This window comes from Neodiprion pinetum, chromosome 4 (genome assembly GCF_021155775.2).
Source record: "Neodiprion pinetum isolate iyNeoPine1 chromosome 4, iyNeoPine1.2, whole genome shotgun sequence".
NCBI classification, from domain to species: Eukaryota; Metazoa; Arthropoda; class Insecta; order Hymenoptera; family Diprionidae; genus Neodiprion; species Neodiprion pinetum.
The window spans coordinates 36028529-36051880 of NC_060235.2; the positions used below are offsets into that span (position 1 = coordinate 36028529).

At 38.3% G+C, this 23352-nt stretch overlaps 5 protein-coding genes and 1 long non-coding RNA gene across 8 annotated transcripts; 4 read left to right on the plus strand and 2 right to left on the minus strand.

Annotated features, from left to right (window-relative positions):
• Positions 1-448: 448 nt before the first annotated feature.
• LOC124215924 (uncharacterized) lies at positions 449-4884 on the minus strand. Of its 3 annotated transcripts, none has more exons than XM_046619856.2 (10): positions 4710-4884; positions 4235-4347; positions 3355-3500; positions 3031-3275; positions 2718-2944; positions 2175-2450; positions 1772-1963; positions 1362-1603; positions 910-1245; positions 449-725 (listed from the first exon to the last, which is right to left on the minus strand). In XM_046619856.2, the coding sequence occupies exons 3-10, from the start codon at positions 3435-3437 to the stop codon at positions 593-595; spliced, it is 1734 nt and encodes a 577-aa protein (XP_046475812.1). In that variant the 5' UTR covers positions 3438-3500; positions 4235-4347; positions 4710-4884; the 3' UTR covers positions 449-592. The 3 variants fall into 3 exon arrangements, with proteins under 3 accessions (XP_046475812.1, XP_068991316.1, XP_046475813.1); XM_069135215.1 differs by having other exon boundaries at positions 3355-3682; XM_046619857.1 differs by lacking the exons at positions 4235-4347; positions 4710-4884 and adding an exon at positions 4049-4067.
• On the plus strand, positions 3635-4612 carry RpII15 (RNA polymerase II subunit RpII15). Its single transcript, XM_046619861.2, has 3 exons — positions 3635-3924; positions 4074-4147; positions 4226-4612. The coding sequence occupies exons 1-3, from the start codon at positions 3796-3798 to the stop codon at positions 4413-4415; spliced, it is 393 nt and encodes a 130-aa protein (XP_046475817.1). The 5' UTR covers positions 3635-3795; the 3' UTR covers positions 4416-4612.
• On the plus strand, positions 4808-7068 carry LOC124215926 (hsp70-binding protein 1). The gene is made up of 5 exons (XM_046619859.2): positions 4808-5113; positions 5428-5665; positions 5775-6177; positions 6410-6650; positions 6746-7068. Exons 1-5 carry the CDS (start codon positions 5070-5072, stop codon positions 6954-6956), a joined length of 1137 nt encoding a protein of 378 aa, XP_046475815.1. The 5' UTR covers positions 4808-5069; the 3' UTR covers positions 6957-7068.
• Positions 7069-7407: 339 nt separating this feature from the next.
• On the plus strand, positions 7408-11104 carry Pex19 (peroxin 19). The gene is made up of 5 exons (XM_046619860.2): positions 7408-7754; positions 8271-8456; positions 8510-8673; positions 8831-9079; positions 9193-11104. Exons 1-5 carry the CDS (start codon positions 7691-7693, stop codon positions 9406-9408), a joined length of 879 nt encoding a protein of 292 aa, XP_046475816.1. The 5' UTR covers positions 7408-7690; the 3' UTR covers positions 9409-11104.
• Positions 10664-12805, minus strand: Pgk (phosphoglycerate kinase). Its single transcript, XM_046619858.2, has 5 exons — positions 12668-12805; positions 12017-12365; positions 11566-11904; positions 11250-11469; positions 10664-11167 (listed from the first exon to the last, which is right to left on the minus strand). Exons 1-5 carry the CDS (start codon positions 12727-12729, stop codon positions 10887-10889), a joined length of 1251 nt encoding a protein of 416 aa, XP_046475814.1. The 5' UTR covers positions 12730-12805; the 3' UTR covers positions 10664-10886.
• On the plus strand, positions 12789-15999 carry LOC138190787 (uncharacterized). The gene is made up of 2 exons (XR_011176856.1): positions 12789-12928; positions 14096-15999. It is a non-coding gene; the product is annotated as an uncharacterized lncRNA (long non-coding RNA).
• The last annotated feature ends 7353 nt before the right edge of the window (positions 16000-23352 follow it).

The window sequence follows — 23352 nt, forward strand, 5'->3', positions numbered from 1 at the left end:
GGGATACCGACGGGTGAATTTGATTGCGATAAGCTTGTGAGAGAACGAGTTTTCGGAATCCAGATACTTTGTTCTCAATCAAACAAACCTAAACTAAATTGGAGGGGAACGAAAATGTACCCAGGGCTGGCCGTCTTTGCCTACTTGTCAGTCAGTGGTCGACACCAGCGAATCGCGAGTACGTTTGATTACCCATCGGTCAGTAGAACGATCAGAGGGCGTACTTTTCAATTTGCTAATCAAAGTTTCATGTTTGTTTTGAAACCTCCTTGCATGGTACTTTACCGATGTCCACACAAAAAGTCAAGCTACATCGGTGACACTTGCATCAGATCTGTACAGATATGGACAAAAATATACCTATATCTATTCAATTCTTGATGAAAATGAAAATTGACTTTTGCCATACAATTTTAATGATTTTTTATGAAAAAAAATGTGACTAAAATTTATAGCAAACACGAGTTTATTCTTATCGAAAGAAAGTATAAAAATACTAGTAACTTAGACTTATTTACAATCTATATTCAAATAATTTTTTATACTGCTGAATCGTAAAAATGCGTTTCGCGACAATCGTTATAACGCCATTCTACTTCAAAGCCTTAGTCTTCGAGGCCAACAGTGATGCCATGATGTTAAATCGCTGTTGCCACTCCCTGAAAGTTATTCCATCCACAGTATTCTCGTAAGACATCAATATACAACTCACTACCTGGTTTGTCCTGAAAAATAAAAAAGAAAAAGAGATTAGAACCGGGCAGTAATATTGCAGTACTACTTTCCAACGATTGAATGTATTTCAGTACAATTCGTCATTACGAATCTGCCACGGTATTAGATTGAAAGCATCTTGCGGAAATTCCGCACATTCACAAGAAATTTGTATTTTAAGTTCAAAAATCTCACCAAGCTTCAAAAGTGGCGTCGAAGTTTTGCAGATGCTCCTGTGTTTTATCAGAAGCTTGATCAGCGAGATTCATCAACTCCTGAAAAGAACGAATATAGTTTCTAGACGACATCAAACGCCATTGTTCCTCCATGTCTGCGATTAGGTTTAGCTGTAGTTCAGGATCTGGAGAGCTCGGCTTATAATTAGCGAACCAAACGGATTTCATTAAGGCTTTGTAACAATCCAACAAGTGATAGAGGGGGGCACGAACAAATGGAAAGTCGTGAATATAGTTCACGTCCAGCGGAACAGTAACAGCAAGCCCTGATTGCCCTATGCAGCATGTCGAATGTCTGAAAAATAATTGTACACAAGTTTATTGCGAACAACTAATACCTATTTACGTTCGTAATTCGTGGATGGTTTTTATTAAAAAACCGTTGCACTTTGTATCTGAGTAAACACGTACCTATACGCACCAACTTCTGCGCCTAATGTAATTTTTCTCAAAGCATTCATGTTGATCCGTTCATAGAAGTTTTCAATTTCGATACCGAGATCAATGTCCAACCAGGTTTTGTCTTGATGCATTGCTCTGAATATTGCAAATTTTTGTAATCCATTCAGCAATTTTTCTTTTGCGCGGTTTAAGGTAGCACCAGCTCCTTTCAAAAGCGCCATGGATGTTTGTATATCATCGGCACATTGTCTCTGCAGGTAACATGTTTGAAAAATACTGAGTTCCAGTTGGGTACACGTCAACTTATTAGTTATGAAGGAAAAAAAGTTAGTATGTGAACGTGAAAATGATATAAACAATCCTATTCACGATGAAACTACCTTATGTGAACTGTTATCATAAATCACTACCGTGCTTACCATTTCAACATCGGTTTGCTGCATTTTGATGGCTATATTGTTCAGTTCCGCATTCAACTCGTTCTGGGGTTCTAGGTTCTCATTGAAAACTTTTACAGCTCGATGTAAGCCCATCTGCTCTGCCTCCCACTTACGAACTTCCAAAGTCAATGCCAACCATTCGCTGATGTCCAGATGGCTAGTTTGAGCTTTCTATACACAGAAAAGTAAAGTGAAATTATAACAAATGATTCCAATTGAAGTCAATTTAGGTTTGCGTGAAGTATTGAACCTGAAATAATTCTTCAGTCTTGTTATGATAATTCGTTTGTCTTTAAAATTGTAGTTAGGTAACTTTCAAATCACGTTTGTATCCACTTCTTGAATATTGGAATGTTTTAAGCCTACTTGCAGCTACTATTACCTCGATCTTTTCAATATATTCCAGAATGGTTGACTGGTGCTCACTCGCTTTGGCATCATTCAACAGTCGTTTTGATACAGCTGTTACATGTAAGCTACAGGCTTTTGCAATGCCGATTTCAAATTTCTCTCCACAATTACTAGGAGTAGCATTTGGGGATATTTCGTACCCCAACTGGACAACTCTGTCGATATCAGTTGTTCGGCGTTGCAATAGAATGTTCCATAAGACTGATGTTGCGACAGGATAGAGTATCTCTGATATCTTCTTCCAGACCTACCGTAATATCAGGGAGGAAATTGAATTTGAGTTACAAAACTTCAAATAAGATGAAAATGTCGAATATAAACAGAGATATGAATGAAGTTTGATTTGTTCCGCAGAAATCACATTAGACTTTATTACAACTAATAATAATGGTTCAAGGTTTAAAATTCAAAGCCATGGAGCATGTATCTGATAAATGAGATACATGGTATAATCCTTCAAACCGTAGAAAAATAATTAATTAAAATATAAACAATTAAAGAATATTGTTCATACCTTTTTCTTATCCGTGCCTGAGAGCATAGAACTGACTAAGGTCAAAGATTCCTCTATTATTATTAGGTCGACCTTATCACCACTGGACGGCAACAGACATTTACAAACTTGGCGCATTTGATTACAATCTTGAACCTGCGATTGCATCTGATCATACTTTATGGAGAAAAGTTCTTTCTTTGCTTGTACGGATTGACGAGTTGCCTGTATCTTGAGAAATTCTTGCCCTTTGGAATGATTATAAGATTTTACTTTTGGGTTAATACAATTTTGTCCAAGGAAATTAAGAGTATCAAGAATGCGATCCACTTACGTTTTTTACGAAGTAAGAATTCCTGTGTTTCTCGCTCTTCTTCAGCAGCACGAATTCGCTGTCTCAAATCGTTTCTTTCCGCTCTTATCTTAGAGGTTTTTTTAATTATTTCAATCACACTATCTTCTGCATTTTCTCTCAGTTTATGCAGTAAGATATTTTTCCTTGCTTCCAAGACTTCCGATGAGGGATGTAGATTGTCGGCGATGTGATCCCATAGCAAGCCGACGATTCCCTTTGATAATCTAATTGAATTAATACGAACAGGTAAATGAGTTTAACCATTGTACTGCAAATCAGAAATCGGTATTGATCCAAACTCACGTTTGTTTTGTAGATTCGTTGCAAATCGACGGTGGACATCCCAATCGGTGTGTCCATGTAAAACTGTCCTCGAGTTTACTCATTTTTATCGATGGATTTAGATTGATGAAGATTTATTCGCGAAAGACAGCACTACTCTTTCGCATCTACGACACATCATCGAAATTCTTTATACTTTATGTCGCGTTTTGTCATTTTCATGACACGTCCAGTATTCAGTAACGAACGAATTCGAAATAATTGTTGAGCAAATGTTGGGCGATGCTAACTCTATCTCTATTTTGCTCCGCGAAGTAACGAGAACCGAACGGCTGATTCCAAAGCGTCCCTGTTTTTAGGTTAGAACATTATGTTAGGTTAGGCAAGGGTAGCGTACCGTCACGATTGAAACGTCAAAGTGGTGAAAGCTGAGTATTTTGTCGTCTTAATTTCTTATTGAAAATGTCTAAAATAACTGGATACGACACGCACGACGATGGCCCAGGTTTTGTGGGCATTAGATTTTGCCAAGAATGTAATAACATGTTGTATCCTAAGGAGGACAAAGAGAACAAAGTGTTGATGTACGCGGTAAGTAGAATTTATTCGTCGTTGCTTGTCAAGTTGGGTTGTTTCGACCGAGAAATTTGAGTAAGAATTCGTAAATAATATCCGTGATTGATTTACTAAACAAAATAATTTAATATTTACTGACTTAACGTGTTGTTTTCCAATTACAGTGCAGAAATTGCGACTTCAAGCAGCTAGCCGACAGCAACTGCATTTACGTGAATAAAATTATGCACGAAATTGAGTAAGAATTATTTTGCTTGATTTTTAACAATCATAACATAACGTGTAACTAATGGACATGTTTATCTACTCTGTACAGCGAACTGACCCACATCGTCGCCGACGTTATATCAGATCCGACACTGCCAAGAACTGAGGAGCACCCCTGTCCAAAATGCAATCACCGAGAATCTGTATTCTTCCAAGCACAAACCAGACGAGCTGAGGAGGAAATGAGACTTTATTACGTCTGTACAAATCAGCACTGTTCACACAGATGGACAGAATAAATTTTAACACATTCTGTATGCAAACAAAATTTAGATTTTAATGTACATATACTTCTGGTCCTGTTATAGTTCTCTAGATGACATCTCATTTAAATTAGTCTTAACTTAAGGTGAGATAATTAAGGTATATAAGTAAGTTAATGAGAAAAGCTTCACCTTTTATTGCAAGACATTGAATAAACTATATTTGCAATAAATTTTTTTTAAAAGAAAATAATTTATTTCATCATTTAAACATAATATTTACAGTAATCTACTGCGATTTAATTTTTTTTCGAATTTGACAGTCCCAACCTTGCACTGCTGAAAGATCCACGATATTTTCAATCGGAAAAAAACTGATCGTTAACTTCTTTTTTTTGTCCTACGCCAACGCGCGGCCTCGAGGGGACGGCGAGTGAGAATGTACTACACAAATGCACTGCATACATTCACGCTGTCATACACGAATGTACATACGTCGTAAGCTCAACTCTTGCTAGAAACGTCTCCTTTTCTAGAGCTCAATCTCGAAGCAAATACACGAGGGATACACGAAAAAAATTAATCGTGAGGTGCTTGTTTAGTCGTATCTCTACACTTGGATCGCGAAGGTATGAGTCACTGTGATTATCTACGAGCTGATGCTGTCTTCATATTCGTTCAAATCAATTAATGGGTTCATCGTTTACAAAGAATACGAATAAAAACATGAACAGGTATGTATATGCATAGACAAATTGACATCGGATACGTTATTCGGAGATTCTTGTACAGAAAATCTGTCTGTAATCCTTCAAGTCCTGTGTTGCGTTGAAAGTGACAGACTTTCATTTATAACCTATAAATAGAAGGAAAATTCGATGTAAAAATCTACGCTATGTAAGACATAAATTTGACACGGGCTGGAAATTTTGATTCGATTCACCACATCAGTGAAACCGCCTATTAGACTTTGATATAATGAAACAAATGACAATAAATACCGCGCCAGGTACAATATCAGTTAATAAATCAATATCCTTGTATTCAGCAATAATACGTCAAGGTCAAACAGCAGCATGGGAAGTGAAAATAACGCAAGCAACTCCAGGCCATTGAGCATCCAAACAGTCAGGGCTCAGAATGATTCGCGACAATCGCATCCGCAATCGATGCCAACTCAACCAAGGCAGCCATCCAATCTACAAGGGCTGCTTCGATTTGCCATGGAAGCTAGGCAAGAGGAGAATGCTTCACAGTCTTCGCAGTTCCAACCGCTGGATCAGGAGGTATGGAAAAAACTATTCAGTGGCAAATGAAGTCTGGCTTGTTTTGAAATTAATTCCATTTTTTCATCAATTAAGGAAAATAAGCTTATATTTTCTTTTCTCTGTATAGCGACAAGCGTTCTTGAATCAAGCGTTGTCTTCTATGACTGTAAATGTGATAGAGGAACTTCAAAAGTCAATAAAAGTGTTGTCCAGTGCAAGCGAACTCCAGCTTGAGAATGAACCTTCCCAATACGATAATGCACTGGATGTGATCGCAAATTATGTCGACAACATGGACACTGCAAATGACTTTTACAAAATTGGAGGCTTCGCGATATTCGAACCCTGCCTTAATTCTAAGTACAGCAGTCACAGATGGAGGGCAGCTGACATTATCGCTGAGTTGACGCAAAATAATCCATACTGTCAAGAAAAGGTCTTGGAGTTTGGTTTGATGCCGACATTACTGCATATGGTAGACACAGACCCCTCAGAACAGACCAGAATTAAGGCCTTATATGCAGTTTCTTGTAAGTCCACATTTTTACATAATATGTCATCATTCTGTATTCATAAACTAATCAGAAACGATTCGAGAGAATTTATATCTACCATGATCACCGATACAGACAGATTTACTAATATTTGATTTTAAAAGTTGCCCTGCCTCATTCTTGCTGAAGAATAACTTGGAAGAATAAGTTCAGAGTATGTAATCAATTAACTGAGTTTATGTTGCTATCACGATGTTTCATTATTTAGGTCTGGTGAGGGAGAACCCAGTATCATTGACTCACCTGAATGTCAATGATGGCTATTCAGTTCTGCTAAGGGCATTGCAAAGTCCAATAGAAAAACTGCAGATAAAATCTGCCTTCCTGTTATCATCTTTATGTAGCAAAGATGGCAATCCCCATAATTTAAAGACAACTCTTGTTAATATGGGTTTGATCGAACAAGCGGCTGGTTTGCTGGCCATGCAAGGTCTTCATCCAGATACAAGGTACTAAATTCCGTTACTTCACTTACAAAATATTTCTGTCCGAACTGCTAACGGAATTAATATATATGGATTCTTCTTTTTGTAAATAACTCAAGGGACCAGCTATTGAGGGTACTAGCTGGATTGGCCAAAAATAACTACTTGCCAGCATTGAAGGAATGCAGAAGGCCGCAACTTTGCCTGAGGCAGACTCTAGAACGTCATCAACGTGAACTAAGGGCAGAAGAAAGTTTCGACGAAGCTGACATGTGTGCTCAGCTTTTAGATCAAATATTTTCAGATCATGAGACAAATCAGGAGAGATAGCCGATCTCTTGCGTGCAGCCAGATCGATGATCTGCCTAACAGAGTTGTAATTCTTGTTCAATTGTAACACAAAATATGTACAATAAACATAAATATTTATTTTTTTCCCTTATTCGAGTAACTTGACGTTTATAACTGTACGCTAATACAGATTACCACTATGTATATGAACAAATAATTTGTTGAATATGTGCAAATACTTTATACAGATAAAATCCTGATATTGCCAACGGAGCGTTGTTGCAATCAATCATTCAATCGATAAGTCCGTCTGCCCTTAATACACCGTTGCACGTGCACATTCGCGTCTGGAGGCAATTAGTGACTAATGAATGTATCCGTTATGCGATAGGTTGATAATTTTTTGTGAACGACGATACCTATCGAATATTCCGTTATTCGTGATCCGAATAATGCAATTCAAGTAAAACTACGTAGGTATACGTGACCAAAACGATCATTAAAAGTTTCATTAAATCTTACTCGAATCTGTATAAAAAATAAGGAAGGCAAGGAAAATAAGTTAATTAAGTTGCGAAAAAATTTTTCATCTGGTTATATGGGTTGAACTTTGTGCTGATACGCGGCATTGGTACGCCACGCGTCGCAAAGAAAGTTGTGATTCGGCCGCTGGAATTTAATTTTTGTAATACACTAAGCAGAAGCGCGCGAGGTCTTTAGGCTTGGGATTTATTTAATTGTTCGCGCGTGACGTAGCGGGAAGCAACTCGACAATGTCTGAGGATAAGAAAAAATCTGGAGAACCTGCAGATGCGGAATTAAACGACTTATTGGATAGTGAGTACTGACGCAAATTACATTTTCATTTACGGCGTAATCTCCGTTTGCAAAAATCAGCAACGACTTGGTGATGAAAAATTATTATGCACAAACATAACCTATAACCACTGAAACGAACAGCGTCTATAGCTGTTATTTTCATTATTTAGCGATAATTATGAAGTCAAGATTATTTATAACCTTCCAATGAAATTTCTGGCCACCAGATAATAGATCAAAATTTTATTTTATACAGTCTTCCTTTTTCAATAATTTTACTGTTATGTAATGTTAGAAATTGACCTAGAATTTTTGTCAATTGTTCCATAACACCTGCTTAGTCAATTGTTGTCTTGGTACAAAAAATAAAATGCATGCTTTATCCGTTTATTATTAGGAATTCGATATATGTAGGTCATCTTATCAATTTAATTCGGTTTAAGCTTAGTTTTTGCAATTTTAGTATGCAGGTTTCATCAGATGTGAATTTTGAATTTGAAATCAATGTAATAGCAAACTTTTAAATTTTTCCAGGCGCTCTCGAGGATTTCAATCAGGTTCAAAGCGATAAACCAAAAACCGATGCAACGGCAGTTGCATCGTCGGCACAATTGGAGCAGCCGGATGCCGCAGCTGGCGCTGAAGATCAGTGGACGCAAGATTTTATCAAACAAGCTGCAGACCAGTTCGAAAAAAACCTACAGAACCTGATACAAAATGGTGATAACTGAAGAAATAATTGTCGAGTTGTTATAACACAATTTATTGCATAGGTGATGATAACGATCTGGGAGCCTCTTTCCAAAAAATGGCACAAACTGTAGCCAGTGCTATCACAGGGGAAGGCGATCTTGGGAGCGAAAGTTCTCGCAGTGACTTTCAGTCAGCCATTTCACAAGCGCTTAAAGATTTGTCCAGTACGAGTCAGGATCTGCAGGTGATGTTCAACACTGAAGAAAACCCTTGATTTTTGAGCACTTTTTTATATATTCAACTAAATCATATTGATAGAACACTAGGTTACATGTGTAGTATTTTATTTTCAGAATATTTTGCCACAAATTTTGATTTTTGATGTACACTTTTTGTAATAGAACCCGGTGCCAGGATTGGGAGAAGCAGATCTGGCTGCTATGTTCGGGAGGACATCTCTGGAGGAAGAGTCTGGCGAATTCCCATCTTTCATGCAAGGGATGATGCAGTCTTTATTGTCCAAGGAGGTTTTATATCCCACAATGAAAGAGTTAGTTGATAAATATCCAGTGTGGCTTGAAGAAAAAAAACCCACTCTACCAGCAGCTGATTTTGAAAGATACACGGAACAATTAAATCTCATGCAAAAGGTGTGCAATTTAATAATTGTCACCATAGGCAGGCAAACGTTTTAACTGAAATTATAATGAGAGATAATATCAGAAACTGATGCGAGATTCATTTATGTGGTTCGCTTCCCTAGGTATGTGCAGAGCTGGAAAATGAGAAAGAAGACGACTCTGATGAAGTGAAAAAGGCTCGCTTTGAAAAGACATTGGCATTGATGAACCAAATGCAGAACTGCGGGCAACCACCAGAAGAGTTGGTCGGTGCTCCTGCACTTTTCAAGTGCGATGCTGAAGGAAATCCAGTTTTTCCACCCGGAGTTGACCCACCTGAAAACTGCTGCGTCATGTAAAAGTATAAAATTCTTACGTAGCCTTAGAAATGTCGCAATATGTTTGACAAAGAAAAAAAGATTGTCAAACTTCGTCAGTATCGATTTTCATAACATTGTTTTAATGAAATGGCCATTTTAAAAACTTTTATTCTCCAATAGTAAGATTTATTTGTTTTTTATAAACAAAGACCTAGATTGAAATGACAAAAATATTTCACTTCAGTAGTTGCCTTTACCATATTTTTTGATTTGCTGAGCTTCCATTTTTATTTCGCAACACTAGTGCCGACAGATATCTATAGCATATCTACAGTCATTTGCATTTTCAATGATAGATTACATAAAATTCTCTTTTCATCATTGAAATTAATATGATGTGGGGTAGTTGTTCGATTAATTTCATGACTTTATTTCATTTGTGTGCACATCGGTTTGAGTATGGAGTACGTGATCGTTTTTCATGTAGCAACTGCCTCGCACAATTTTCTACGCGCCGTGCATAGGGTTTGTTTTCTTATTTTACGTGTATCTTACCTAAAATGCGGTGTAGGTACGTGTATACATGTATATACTTCGCAATGTTATGTACGAATTACAAACATAACGTTAGGGATGCGAAAATTCGACTTTGACAAGATTTAACACTTCTGGTCCAGTCACATCCCTACTGACAATACATGCATTATGCATATAGATGTAATATATAAGGAATAGGTCACCATATTATAATTTAAAAATAAAACCTAAACACGATCTGTGATCTTCACTAGCCACCTACGGGAAAATGGTAATTATAAGGTAATAATAAATATGTCCTTATACGCGTTACTACTTTTTTTTACAGATAGTAAATTTTTATTCTGTTATACTCGGTTCAGCAGATTTATTTCATCTAGGTACGTGTTAATATTTATTATACCCTTGCGCCATATGAGACATGGCTATGTTTGTTAGTCTGTTCATGGGACGGGTTTCAACATTTTTGTAAGTGCCATGAGTTAGATGTTTATACACATAAATTGTTATTTATTCATCGTTACAATGTTGTTATATTTAACATGTCCTCGAGATAAGTGAGAAGTCTTAAATTGTCTAATTGATCGCAGTGAACAGAGGTGGACAGCCAGAACCCTTAGGACTACTTCTGAGGTATGGCACATTTTCACTGTTACACGCGGTTGTCCTATTGATTGACATTCTTAGACGACTGGAGCTTCCAGGTCAATGTAAAGCTAGGTGATCGCATACAATATGCCAGCATAATTCACATGAATTTAGAATTAGAATCGTTAACTTTTATTAAATAGCAACATGATACATTTTGGTACAATATTCTTATAGAGATAAAACGTGACATCTAAAGAGATTACATAGAACTAAATCTTTATATCACGTTTCAGGAATCGATATTCTATATACACATAGTGGTTCAAACAGTGCTAATCTGCTCTGAAAAGTCAAGAGTTTGTGAATTGTACAGGAACCTTTTGCCCCATTTATGGGGCATCGGAAAGAGCCGCAACTCCTGGTAAAACTTTGCCTTCTAGAAGCTCCAAGCTGGCACCACCGCCAGTACTGACATGGCTAACTTTGTCTTCTGTTTGCCATTTTACTGCGCAAGTAGCTGTATCACCACCGCCGATTATCGTGATTGCACCACGCTGTGTGGCAGCAACAACACCGTCCATCAGACTCTTTGTACCTTTGCTGAAGTTTTCAAACTCAAAAACTCCTGCCGGACCGTTCCACACGATTACCTTTGCTCGCTTCAGAGGTTCTGTAATTTGAAAGCCGTATCAATTTCGGATTCATCCCATAGCGAGAGTGTCAATCCCTTGTTGTTTGCTATTATTATTTACCAGCAAATATAGCCTGTGATTTAGGACCAATGTCGAGACCCAAAAGGCCGTCAGCAATGCCTGTTTCAACATCAGCAGTTCCAACAGTTGCGTTTTCAGCAAATTTATCACCCGTCAGGAAATCCACAGGTAAATGTACTTGTACGTTATTCTTTTTTGCTTTTTCCAGAAGGTCATTAACGATTTTTGCACCTTCTTCGTCAAAGAGAGAAGCACCAATCTGTAAAATCAGACCAATGAATACAATTGTTATTATTATTATCATCTGAGTCGCACTTCAATGTGATAAAAATCTACTGCTTTCTGATCACCTTACCTTCATGTTTTTCGTGACTTTCAGAAATGTGAATGCCATTCCACCACCGATGATCATTTCGTCAACCTTGTCCAGCAGGTTATTGATCAGTTGAATTTTATCCGCTACTTTGGCTCCCCCAAGTATGGCCAGCAGTGGTTTGTCTGGATTGTCCAGTGCCTTAGCAAAGTACTGCAATTCTTTTTTCAATGTGAAACCGCTGGCTCTAACGTCGAAGCCCTCGCCTAGCATCGAACTATGAGCACGATGAGCCGTTCCAAAAGCATCGTTAACGTAAACATCTCCAAGTTTTCGAAGAGATGCTCTGAATGCCACAACTTTCTCCTTGTCAGCCTTGATCTGTGATAATAAAAGCGTTATACATGTTTAGTTTATACAAATATGACTTAGATTCAGAAACTTTTCGACAAATTAAAGTTACAAATCGACAGTATACGAATCTTGGGGTTACCTTGGTCCCGTCAGGCCCAACACCCTTGCCCTCTTCCTCGATGTGGAATCTCAAGTTTTCCAATAAAATCAAAGATCCCGGCACTGGATCCGCGCAGACCTTTTCGACCTCAGGACCGACACAGTCGTCCAGAAAGGTGATGTCTTTGCCTAGCAGAGCCTTGAGCTCAGGAACAATGGGTGCCAGGGTGTACTTCATATTCCTTGTGCCATCCGGTCGCCCCAAGTGGCACATCATTACAACGGATTTGGCATTCTTCTCCAAAGCATACTTGACCGAATCGACAGCGGCAACGATTCGCTGCTTGTTGGTAATTTTTCCATCTTTCATCGGGACGTTGAAGTCGACTCTGAAAATTGAATTATCTTATACATACAGACGCTAAAAAACGAGGAAAATTTTTTGGTATCTCGCCTCAAGGGCACCCCTTCAAATATAAATAAAATGAGAATTAACCTAATCTGACATTTGAACGTCGTCTGCTAGTCGCAAACTGAATTTATACGGTAGTCGCGAACGATTGAAATCAAAGGGCATGAAGTGGTTGTGATATAATTCAAAGAAAGTGCGAAGAGCGGAAGTAACTGACATTTCGAAGTAAAATCTGCCGGCGTGTATATTATGTATAAATTGTTGCGCGAATATACTTACCGCATCAGCACTCTCTTGCCGGCTAAATCAACCTGATCGATGCTTAATTTGTTGAATGACATCGTCGCTTTTTGTTTTACGCTGGTGTCTCGTTGCGAGGTTGACAAACCGAAGAGACCACTGAAGAATGATGACTGATCGCGGCCCGACCCACGTACTGAATTCACAAGGATACACACCGATTTTCTCCGTCGGCAGATTGACTGTCCAAGGTTGAATAAAGGTCGTCGGAGGTGGCGACCTCCTTTAAGGGCGTAACTGGCAAGCATTAGACGCGCACGTGCATCAATGAGCTATTCTACCGTTTCTTCCCGGTAATTATCGCGGGGCTTTTGTAGCATCTCGAACTTTGCTTTTTTCGAAGGTATCTTATTCCCATTTTTTCACTAACAGAGTTATCAATGATCTGCGGAACCAGCGGAACCTCTAAACTGATTGGCAATATTTATTACGAGGTATATCTCGTGAGAATTATAAAATAGGGAAAAATTTTCAGTATCTATTTCATGAATCGTCTTTTCAGTGATTAGTTGATTGGTTGTATGTAGCTAATTGTACGACATTATTCACGAAAGGCTTTCACAGCCTGCGATCGAATGAGCCTGAAATTTTTGCTTTCAAGTTGATGGTCGCAGTTGGCGCGATTTCGGCCCACCGAACCGGGTCAATCTTTCTTCCAATAGGATAAAACATGGTACAATTTTAATGCATATAATCCAAAAAAAAAGGTCACAGATGATTTCTCGAAATACCTGCAATTTCCCAACGAAAATTTGCGCCAATTCCTGCAAAGATTATATCCGCTGCTCTTTTTCTCCGAGCTATTAGATAAAACTTGCGAATGCTTCATTATATCGTTTGGGACCATATGCAGTTTTCTCAGGATACTTAATATACGTATTTTTTTTATTTTCGACAAGTTTTTAACTCTGCAGGTTACACGATATATTGCACACATAGGTACCTATGTAATTAGATACAGGTACGAGGATTGTTGTATTTACTGATAAAACTGAATTTATTGTAGTTTGTTGGGATTACAGCGAGTGCTTTGTTACTCGAAGGAATTGCTCGTGCGTATTTGTTTTACAATTTCTGGGCACAATGAGGTTTAAGATATGTACCGGAATTACCGAAGAAATTGCGACACGGTGAAGTCGGAGCTTTCACAGTACACGTGGATGCTTACGGAGATGTTATACCTTTCCTGCACTGGAGTTACAAAGTTGTCATGTAACGTGAATGATCAACGAATCGTTCGAATCCACAATACGTCCGGATACGATAAACAATATTATGCCTCTGTAAATTATCAAGCAATTAGTAAAGCTTATAGAGAAAGCACTTCGGTCTAATATATAACAGAATTACTTCGTAACAGCTTTGAGACAATATGGACTAGGAATTGATGTTTATTTTCTCTTTCAGAAAATCTCGAGTTCGAGGCAACGACCAGGAAGAGACAGTTAATTGCGAGCAGATGACAATTTGCAGCTCATTGTTAGACCAATTCCAAGAAAAGGGAGGAAGCTGCTTCCCCTTTGAATTTGGCAAAAGGGCGTCGTTCCTTCGGGAGACGATTATCAGTTGGTCCCGAATGGTCTGACTAGACACACGCATTTTAACTCATTACATCAATTTGTCATAACTCAGAACTTTGAATCAATTAGTACCAAGAACTGTACCAGAACATTGTAACAGACCGGACTTGTTCACATTTGTTTGACTTGAACCTATTGCAATTTATCGATCGAACTGTATCATCAACCCTTCGATTACCCACTTATTTTAAAATCGATGCAATTTACAAGTACCCTTAGAATTTTAAGAAAACTACTGGTTAGTGGCTTCTTTTCCGCCTCCTTCTCGACTTTCCCGGTGGCAAAAACTTCCCGGTCAACTTCAGGGTTTCCCAATGATTGTCCACATTGTTAAATTACCTCTTCATAATCGATATGGAATTTAGAAATTTGCCACCACGCATCTATGTACAATTTTTACCAAATCGTAATTCCTCATCAGCTAATTACAATCGCCAACAATGTGTAGGACAAATCGGAGAAAAATCCTTTCCAAGATATATATCTGATATTTTGTTAGAAAAGTGTGTTACTCTTCGCGAGCATTTCTCATCAAGATATAAATAAGACATATTGGGAAAATCAATTTGTCACATTCATAAATTCGAGAACATATTTTTTTTCTGTACCCAGCCGCTTTATTATTTATGCAAATTTCACAGTCTGTCTACTTCTGCGAATACTTTTCACGCGTTTATACCATTACTAATTTGAACGACATTTTCAATTCGGGTTTCTGTACAAGAACGTGTACAATCCTATTTATCCAGCATGTTTGGACGGTATATTTTTATTTTATTTCTTAGAAGATTTTTCATCGTCTTCGCGACGTAAACGCATTGCTTTATTATAGGTATGGATATATAACTGAGTGAATATACACGCCTCGTATTTTTTCACACGTTACTAAATTCCGGACGAAATTACCTCTCAGTCAAAGATTTCAAATCGCGCTAATTGTTTCACTAAAAATAAGTGACAAATTGCACTCGCGTTTTAACTTACTTATTGATTTATTCAATTTTTCAAATGGATCCTTCATTTGGGGTTGAACAAAAATTCTAATTATCAATCATTAACCATATATAACAAAATTCGGAATCACGGTGAATTAAAGATTACAGTTTTCCGCTTAACTCGCGGTGATGCTGTAATATTATATATCTATACATATATTGCACATATTTATTTATAGAGCCTGCCGATTCATAAAAATATCAACTACAGAGCGTATCATATAGACGTGTATATAACATACAACATCTGATCGTGTCTAACGTGGATCAGCGACGTGCGTATTTGAAAAAGATATAAGTATATTATATGTACATGAGTTATAGTGAGAAATACGAAAAGTTGGTCATCTGGCCATATAAGATGTAGATTATTAAAAATTTAGATTCACAAAATACGTTGCTCTTCTTTTCAAGCCTGGAATTCTTAGCGACGTGTCGCGTCTGCAAGGGCTAAGAAGCTGAGGATTAAAAATGTTACCCAACTAACCAACGCACACATACCTATATTATACGTCTGTTACTTTTATCTCCTATTATACCACTTAGTGTAACACCTAATTACACAATAGCTTATACCGCGTATATGCAATGACGGTTCACTTTCCATTCGTCAGACCGCAGCTAGAAGCAGATACCCAAATTACGGTACATAAATTATCACTTTGTGTAAGATCTTTGATGCAGGGTACAAATGTAACGGAAAATAAAAGATAAGTAAGGAAAGATATTTACCTTATGCTAGAGTCTTTATTTGAGATTTCGCTTTATTATAAATGTAATTCTAAAGTCGTTATAATATAGTCCGTGACATTACGATTACATCCGCAAGAATTCAGTATACAATTGATTGCTCTTTCTGTCTCTAATACAGGGTAAACAAAATTTCCACACATATTGTAACAATATAGGCTTATTGGGAATGAAATGTGAATTAGAGAATAGTTTCTCTCGGTGTTATTTAAGAATTTTTCGTACCTTGGTCAAACCTAAAAAAAAAAAAAATAAAAAGAAAAAAAAAATTGATTACGTAACACTTACGCTGTGCGGTTATTACAGGCAGTTTCCGAAAGGTTTCCGAAGGTAAAATCGCCTACAAATAAACGTGTATAATCTAAGAGAAAACAAAGGGTAAAAACGCGAGGTATAAACGCATCCGGTTGACCTATTCGAATCCGCGATTAGATTTAGCCAAACGTGATCTAAGCATGCGGCAGGCGTATGAGATAGAATTTCTTTGAGAAATAGCGGAGAGGTCAATAAACTGCACGTCGAGCTGTCTCCAGGGTGATTTTCCTAGGCATCCCGGCCAGTCGCCTGATCACGGGCGAGATCGATGTCCCGGCTGCAGGAATTCGATGATCGGCGATTGGTATCGGGGTGCTTCTATTCTCGATCGTGGCCCAATGACATAGTGGCATGCTCGGCTGTCTCGAAACTAGACCTTTCCCTTCAGCGTCCATCCGGTAAACAGAGAGATCGGGAGACGGACTCGAGACTTTGAAGCGAGCTGCCTAAAAATATATCGAGAGACGCCTGCATATCCGTCCTATGGCGCGATCTCTGCTTGAGCGTATGCGTAATAAGGGAAGATAGCGAGATACGGAACCCCGAGGCTGCTGGACTCTCTGACCCAAAATCGGGACTGCACTATACGGACATCTGATACGCGATACCGCAGGCTTTGCCTCAATTAGCTAATTGTGCCTGGTTTTTACCGCTCTCTATACGTTATAAGATCCTGACCTCGTTGCAGCTGGTTCTTTATAGACGAGGAAACGAAAGAAATAGAGAAACAAAGAGAGCATTTCTTCTTTCCTCGTGCATAAATATTTAAAGAATGAGAGCGAGTTTAGAGCAAAACTTTTTTTTAACTTCGCACCCACTCGCTATCTCTCTCTGTCTCTCTCTCTCTCTCTCTCCGACGGCTTTCGGTTGGTTGATTTGTTTTTTTTTCTCGTCTCACTTCACTTCGTCGACACCCAGATTTTTCGCCTGCTTCGTACTCGTGACTGACAATGAGACAATCTTTTCGGTGCTATGGTATTTCATTTCCAATCAATTACGGCATCGATTACGAGGTGAAATTATTTCATCGTTTTATCAACCTAATTTCAATTGATCAGATTTTGAAGAACGTTAAGAGCCAAGATAAACGATCTAGTTTCAAACTAATGACAAAATAAAAAAAATAAAAATACCATTTATCATGATTCGGTGATGAAAAAGAAATTAAACAAAGAAATTAGACACACGCATCGGGATTTCCGCGTCTACAGACAAAGTCTGGTCTCAAAGGCGCCCGATGGTGTTACGCAAGAGAATGTGGATACAATAAAGTAGGAATAATGAAAGGTTCGCCACCTGTCTTGGCTGAAAGCTTTCATCGGCATCCGACTCAAAGCTCGACTAACAAGTGATATAATCCTGTAACGTGTAATCAATACGCTCTCAAAATACGTATAAACGTCGAATGACGTATAAACAATAACGCACGTATGCGATACAGATTTTATGCACAAAATTCGCATTTCGCTTTGCTTGCCGCTCGGAAGACGCGCGTGTGATTATTAAATTATCCTATCCGAGCAAAGGGAAATTTCTTACGTCGTGCATCTATAATATTTATATTTACGCGGTTATACACATCCGGTTTCTCTATAAAATTTATAACAGATTGAAATTTTCGCGTAACATCAAGCTTTGAAGTTTAAAACTTTTTCCGCTATACTTTTTCAGGTATAGCTTATGTTATACGTCGTGTGTGCAAAGAAGCTTAACCGAATATTATACTTACTTTGACCTCGAGAGTTTTGAACATAATTCGCGAAACATTTATTACTGGAAAAAATCCGATTGCACCGGTCAACACGAATTTCGAGTCTAGGTTCTTTTTAAATAAATTTTGATTTTTAATTCAACATGCTGCTACCTGCTGCTTATACTATTAACAGTATTAACCAAACACTCCCAATACTTATTTATCAATGTAAAAAAAAAAACAAAAGCAAACTTTATAAGTAGTAAATGAAGATTTTTGCTATTATTCAATGTATACAATCAAAATTCATTCATTCAAGTATAAAATCAAAAAAAAACTTTTTCTAATTTCTTGACCTATGTTATTATTTTCAAAGTCAGGAAATATCACGCGATTTTACTTGCAGCTGACAATCGGGTGAAGGACGCGTAATTTTTCAAAACGTGTGACACCACTGAAGCGGTTTCTGGAGCATTCATCAAGCCAATTAGAGCGGCAATATGATGTATAGACGCGGTAATTTGGTCTCAAGGCAGTTTTTCCGCACGCGGAAAGAGCATCAGTTCCTCCATTCGACCCACACCTGTCAACCTACGCAAAAATATACGATACACGGGACTGTTCTGCTAACTTTAGTTTTCAGGGAGTGCAAAGTTCTTATCAACCGTATTAAACAAATCTGTCATTGCGTCGGGTTGCACCGAAACATCCGCCATGAATATCAGTAGCACCTCGACCTCGTCCACGTATTCAACTTCCTCTTCCTTCCTTCTATTTGCAGAATCTTGCAGCTTGACTTAGAATTACGGTTGACCAGAGGTCGCGTTAAATCTTCCAGACTTTTGGCAATTGACCCAAACATTTAGCAGAGCTTAGATTAAGAGGGGAAAGTTCATGTCTAGTTATCAGTCTCCTTTTGCGGAATCGGCAAGCCAATTTTTTAACAACTCATATGCCTTGAACAGAATTTCATAGACATTGTTATAAATTTTCAAAGAACGGTCGATCGGTAGGTAAATTGTGTCCTTAACTGTTTTTATTTTCTACCATAATCTGAAAATATATTTCTCGGTACAAAATGGAAACTAGTTTTGTAACTGCAACCAGAAAATCTAGTAAGAGTTACCATTCTTTTTGATTATGGCCCTTTAAATTACACAGCCTCGTAAGTGTTGCGATAATTTGATATTATGGCTTTGTTTGACCACACTAAATAGTTACTTTTACCACATAATTCTCTTGTAACTCCAACATTATTTAAACCCTTATTGTAACGATACCCATTTTGCTGCACCTATAATTTATGTAAGAAATGAGATGTTCATCGGTGCAAGTGTAGCCATTAAATGTGCACATCTTGATGTTCGAACTGTTGCATAAGCCGGGCGAGATGCTTGGTCAGTAAGATTTATAGTATCCACCTGATGGTACATACGGCATGGGCTGCACTACTGGTTTAGCTTGAGCCTGGCCGTCCAGGTGAGCCAAATATCGGATGTAGCCACGTGCAGTTTGTAGGTCAGAATGAAACAGTCAATCACTCGCTGTTCAAATTTGCCGGATGAATGTTCCGCCTGTATTTCATCACCGATGCAGATCGTGATGGGAAAAAAAATCCTTCGAGTATATATTGTAAACAAACTGAATTTTTTGTTGAATACGTTCCAAGCGAGACGAATGTAGAAAATAGGCTAATAAGATTCCACAGGACAAAGCATCGATTCATTGGATAGAAACAAGAACCATTTTCTTATTTCCCCAGATAGTTCGCAAAAGAAATTTAATTCAAGATCAACAAGGTCTTTTGTCTTTATTTCTCGTTTTCGTTTGTAAAATATATTTTTCTGCATCGCGTATGATATCATCGTAATTCATTCATGTTGTTTTTCACCTGGGTATATTTTAGTTCGAGAGTGGCTTGCAGAATCGGGAATGAAAATGTTCAAATATCCGAGCCAAACCTGCAACCCCGGCCTTTTTTTTATCCTCGCACAAGCCATGCAATCAATTTTAGTGGAGCTAATAAAGTACCGAGATTATAATACTGGGCAACAGCCTGTCGTATCTTTCGCTTTGTTCTACAACCACCTGAATGTTGTTGCCACCCGAGGAAATCGGCGTCGGCGACGAGATGAGATCCCATCGTGAAGTGCGGCGTCGTCGACGTCGATCCAAAATAACTCAGCCTCGCTAATCGCGGGGGCGAAAATATAGTGTGGTACTCACTTCGAGTATACCCCTATACCTATATGTAGATACATGGAAGCAAAGTGCCGTATATTACGATTAGACGCCAAACGCTCCCTCTGAACCGCCTCCGACAATAATAGGTGTTTATTTTTATTTTTAGTAGATTACTGCACGCGGAAAAGGAACGCTCTAGAGTTTCCCTACATTCTCATTTATCGTTCAATTTTTTTCCCTCCACCCCCGGATTTGATCAAGCTTCTGCCGAATATTTTCCTAGAATGATAGTCGTTTCTGAAAATTTGGAATATTTGAAATTCGGCGGGCTGACAGTAGCTTTTTGTTTCAAAATAGTTCTTGCATATCTTGTATGTACAGTCTTCCGACTAACTTGTTTGCGGTCCGAAATCATATCCGAGTTCAATTCTATAACATTCATTTGTTATTTGTTGCAGCCGTCGTGCATTCCATTTTCTCACGTCAGCTACGTCGCCAATGATTGTCACATAATTCGTATAGTGTTGAACGTAAAATGTATAAATGCTTTAACCTTCCGGCTAACTTGTTTCCCGTCCGAAATAATGTGCGAGTTCAATTCTATAACACTCATTTGTTATTTGTTGCAACTGTCGTGCGTCGCATTTTACCGCGTCAGCTGCATCGCCAGTCATTGTCACATAATTCGAAAAGAATTGAGCTCGCATTTTATTTTGGAGCAAACACAAGTTAGCCGGAAGGTTAAGGCATTTATGCATTTTACTGCATTGTACAAGAATTCCAGAACAGTTTGAAATCACTCTACATGCGGGAATGGAAGATGGACGAAACAGGATAGTCGAATTCACTGAACGATCAGAGATGATTCATTTAGTAGCTTCTCAACCACGATTGCGAAAATGAAAGCTTGCGAAAGACTCGATTAGGTACGTTTCGACAAATTGGAATTTTTCAATTACAAACGAGTATAAACCGTCGTCTCTCCGAATATGTGAGATCAGACCGCTGTCCTTACTTTCCACGAACTGAAGCTTAATACGTGTACGTAGATGTCGATAAAAAAAAATTACACGACTCTGATGGTCGGTCTCAACAACGGCTTTGCATTGGCGTCATCTGCAAGCACTTGTTAAAATGGTCACACCGCATGTTGTTCGGAAGCATATTGGCACAAAAGTTTGGACTTACGACTGCAGCAGCATCGCATAGTTTCTCGAAAGTGTTTTGCTGCGGTGTTTGCTGTTGATTATTTGGCATAAGACAGAATTTGGACAAAATATTGACGATGCTGTAGCAGCAGGTATAACTACGCGTACATGCAGCCGAAGACTTGTAATAATAGACAGGCTTATATTGAAACGGAAAATTTGGTAGCAAATGAAATTGCTGTATAGTTTGGAAACGGGTGCTACAGGACTTCCTCATGGAAAAAAATGCACCCAAGTGCACCAGCTTATTGGCACTGGCGCAAAATAAATTCTGGTTCTAGAGAATTATCGGCTACTTTGCAGCACATGTTTGCTGGGTTTCATTTTATACGATTCAAATTTGCAGAAACTGCAAAACGTCTGCAGAGCAATGGGCGATTTGTCGAATTTACGATTTTCATCTGACCATTTCTGACAATTAAGTCAGTCCGAAGCCTCAATATTGACGACGTACGGTTTCGGCGTCGTTACGCAATAGATATATTATTATCATGTACAGGTATAACAACAATAATCGTCGTATTTATAACGTGCACGCGGATGCAGGACGTCAGCCGGAGGTGTTGGTCGATATTTGAAAAATCCTGTTTTGATCGAGTTCAAAGTTTGTTGATCTATGTCCGGATTAATTACCGGCTATTATTCATTTCCGAGTATATACATTTTAGCGGTTCGGAGAAGCCTGCCGCATAACACGTCGTGATTCGCGAGCAGCTAGCGTTATACCTAGTCTATGTAAATGAAAAATAAAAAGTTGTGTTTCAGCTGTGCGAATTTGCGAGTTTATATGCAAGCGGAGTTATAATATGTTGAGTGAAAAGAACCGGAGACAACACTAAGCGATTTCAACATCGGTCTATTATCGTCACCGGCATCAATTCAATCCCAGGAATAAAGAAAGAAATTTTTGAATCCTTCCGACGAGATCGGGCAACGCTGATTCCACTGCCACGGGTTTTGCGGAAAATTCAAAAATTTTACGACCGTTTTACTTATGGACTTTTCCTCTGTCCGCAAAACTGGAACTTCCTACATTTAAATTATTACACTGATTGACTTTATCTCTGGAAAATCGAAGCTCAGCACCATCCATCGTGTGTACATTTCCCACTCGTAAATGTTAATGATGGAGGATGAATTCGAATGGGAATGATTACCCGTGAGTCAGGCGTTGTATACACAGCGAAAATCACGCGTACATTTGAAAGAAGCAAATTTTTAGGCAAACAAAATAATAAACCTCGCTGCGGTCCATGATTTTTAAATACTGTATGAACCACGTTGGTTTTTCTTGTTTTTTTTTCCTCCCCTTCTTTTCCGTCGCTGTTCTTCGTCAGATTTGGAACGTGTATATAATTGTATAACTATATAAGTTCAAGGGTAGCAAGATCAAAAGCAGCTAGTATACAAGATCAGTAAAACAGCTGCTTTCTCAATACTCAGCAAATAATAGAATGAGAAGGTGAAAAAATATTTTCGAAATAAGAAAAAGAGACAATATATTGCATATTCTACCTGTTGCACAAACGTTTAATTTATTTTTGCAGCACAGTCTTACAATATCCATTACCTGGTAATTATCGCTGAAAGAATATGTTCCTGACAAAATTATGCAACGACAAAGTTGTCTGTAAAGAAAATCATTGGACCTGCATATTTTACTACAACGTTTTGCTGGTCATTATACCGTCCTACTCATGTCGCGCCTTCTGGTGTCCGATATGGCAATAGCCAAACACATGATTTTGAGTTTCGTAAAGTCATGCCAGACACATGAGACACTGCACGTGACATAAAGCCCCTGCACTCGAGCATATTCAGCCTGTGTTAAACGAGTACACTTACGCCCTTGCTCGTGCTTGGGTGTGTATTAGTATTAGCTAGCTAGACTTTACGCCTATAACTATTCAACTAATCGTCAGCTGGTTACATCTGGTTA